The sequence below is a fragment of the Etheostoma cragini genome, chromosome 14 (assembly GCF_013103735.1).
Source record: "Etheostoma cragini isolate CJK2018 chromosome 14, CSU_Ecrag_1.0, whole genome shotgun sequence".
Taxonomy (NCBI): domain Eukaryota; kingdom Metazoa; phylum Chordata; class Actinopteri; order Perciformes; family Percidae; genus Etheostoma; species Etheostoma cragini.
The window spans coordinates 24,925,478-24,928,148 of NC_048420.1; the positions used below are offsets into that span (position 1 = coordinate 24,925,478).

A 2,671-nucleotide genomic window follows, 5' to 3' on the forward strand; every position below is an offset into this window, starting at 1 on the left:
AGGAACCGGTTGGGGAGCTCCCATGGGTCAGGTCTGCTGACTGGACCATAGGTTAGGAAGGAACCGGTTGGGGAGCTCCCATGGGTCAGGACCGCTGACTGGACCAACGGTCAGGAAGGAACCGGTTGGGGAGCTCCCACGGGTCAGGACCGCTGACTGTACCAACGGTCAGGAAGGAACCGGTTGAGGAGCGAGCCCAACATTATGGGACAGTCTTCCAGTGGATATTAGACTGGCATGTTCAATTGGGGTCTTTAACCCGATTCCTTGGGTTCCTTCCTAACCTCAGTTCTTTTAAATCAAGGCTGAAGACCTTTCTTTTTGATGTTGCCTTTCTTTAAATTATGTTCTTTGATGTTTAATTTCTTATGCTGCACTGTAACTTTTACTCTTGTGTTTTATGTGTCTTAATGTTTCTATTTTTAATTCTTTTTATTTTTTAACTGATTTTGTGTAAAGCACTTTGAATTGCCCTGTTGCTGAAATGTGCTATACAAATAAAGCTGCCTTGCCTTGCCTCTGAGACCGAGAGACTCGCCCAAGAGCAAAAGCAGCACCTCTGATTCATTGTTTAATCATTTAATAACCATAAAAGATAGAGACTCACCAAAAATTGCAGCTAAAAGCTAACGAGTAAGCGGTTCCGGAGGTCTCTTCCGGGTCCTTCAACCCTCTACAGGTGATTTTCTATCCAGCCTGGAACTTGCAGCCTCTGACGGGGTGGTTGAGCTGTCTCTGTTTACGGAAGTACAGGCACCAGCATGCTCATATATGGGAGACAACGTCACACAAAGAGTATGGAGCCCTAAAGAGATCAAACTTCCCAGTCACACTATGGTCACACTAGTCTAGGATGCAATCAAAGAAATTAATATTTAAGATATTGTAATATCAATAAATATGACATTATCATGTTGATTATTGGCATAAGTAAATGTCATGAGGGCAAAAGCGTCTGGACTTTCTTTGAAAAATATATTTTGTCATCTGTATAAGTTATGATGATTATTTCTTCAGAGTGTGACTCTCAAGACATATGAAAAGTGTTTTAGAGGTTTTACTGCCCTGTCTGTGATATCAATACATATCTGGAAGATTCATGTTCCGTTTTATTTATTTATTTGTCTTTAACTATTTTTAACATTCAAGTGACCTCATTGCAACCCGAATATTCTAATAACCCAGTTTGTCCTAAAAAAATGATGTTCATATCTTGACTGTAGACAACAGGGTTGATGTTTTACAAGTTATTATAAAATAAATCCAGACGGACAATAAACTGTAGAAATGGCCTCAGGGCTCAGAGGGTTAAATCAAAGGATAAGACTTATTCACTGCTGAGTATGAGTCCTAAGTGCTCATTTATCTTTGATGTATTTGCTTAGTGTTATTTACTTTTTCTCGATTTTAAATTTTTTGTACTGTTTGTATTTAAATTGTATTCTTGCTGTAAAGCACTTTGATGGAAAGCGCTCTATGAATAAATGTATTATTGAAATGTGTTGTCAATATTGTTTGGCTAATTTTCTGTAACCAGTGTAGGATGAAGGCCGTTGATGTGGGAGATGTGGGTTCAATTCCCACTGCGACACATCAACTAATGAGTCCCTGCTAAATGACATGTAACGTAAAAGCAGCCAATAGTTTGGTAACAGCTGACAGAACGGGAGAGGCACAGTCTGGTTAGCCATCTCCCGGTTACCGCGGTCGGTGAAGCAGAGGGACCGTAGGCTCTGTATGCTGCTTGAGGAAGGGCAACTTTATATGGTTTTTGTTCGGCTTTGTCGGCTGTACTCTCTTCAGTATGTTAAAAGTGCAATTTTTTGGCCAAGACAACCGGCGCCGAGTGCTGACGTGAAGCGACACCATGGTCGGCGATCGTCGCCCCTACCGAGCAGCCGTCGGCTTGGTGTGTCAGTGCCTTTACGGTGGCCGCTTGGGGGAATTACTGGAATTGTTGGGTCTTTGTAAATTATAGTCTATAGAGTGTGATGTAGACCTATAGAGAGTAATTTAGCATACCCACACAGCATGGACAACGGATTCTTTGTTCATATTATACCAAATGAAATAAGCAACCGCCGGCTGGTCCCGTGACGCAGAGTACTAAGCACCAGGAGATGACAGTCCTCTTAGAGCCTTTTACATTTAAGTTTAGCTGAAAAAAGGTGAGCGTCATACAGCGAAGACAGTTTAGACATCCATTAAACTTCTTACAACAACTGATTAGTTGACTAATCCACTCAGATGGGGCCGCTCTAGACTCCTGCAGAGGGTTTCCCTCTCCTCCTAAAAACATGTTAAATAAACACATCCATGTTGTTCCTACCTTCCTCTTCATCATCTTCACTCTTCACAGGGACAGGAGGGAATGAGAACTTGGTGATATCAGCCTCCTCCAGCCCGTGAAGCTGCTCTCCCTCCTGACTGCTCCACGGTTCCTCCTGTTTCTCTTTAATGTGTGGGGGGGACTCCGGCTCCCGCTGGTCCACAATGAAGCTAAGCTCCTGCTGCTTAGGGGGAACCTCTTCTTTAACCACCAACAGCTGCTCAACATCTGCAGGAAACGGGGAAACACAATGAGGACCGGGACTATATATATATATATATATATATATACACTCACCGGCCACTTTATTAGGTACCCCATGCTAGTAACGGGTTGGACCCC

At 42.9% G+C, this 2,671-nt stretch overlaps 1 protein-coding gene across 1 annotated transcript in view; it reads right to left on the reverse strand.

Annotated features, from left to right (window-relative positions):
- The window catches only part of LOC117956462 (involucrin-like), a 107,819-nt gene that overhangs the window by 85,822 nt on the left and 19,326 nt on the right, over positions 1 to 2,671 (reverse strand). Inside the window, exon 3 of the mRNA XM_034891539.1 lies at positions 2,330 to 2,557. Within this exon, the coding sequence (XP_034747430.1) occupies positions 2,330 to 2,557 (228 nt within the window). The remainder of the gene's footprint in view (positions 1 to 2,329; positions 2,558 to 2,671) is intronic.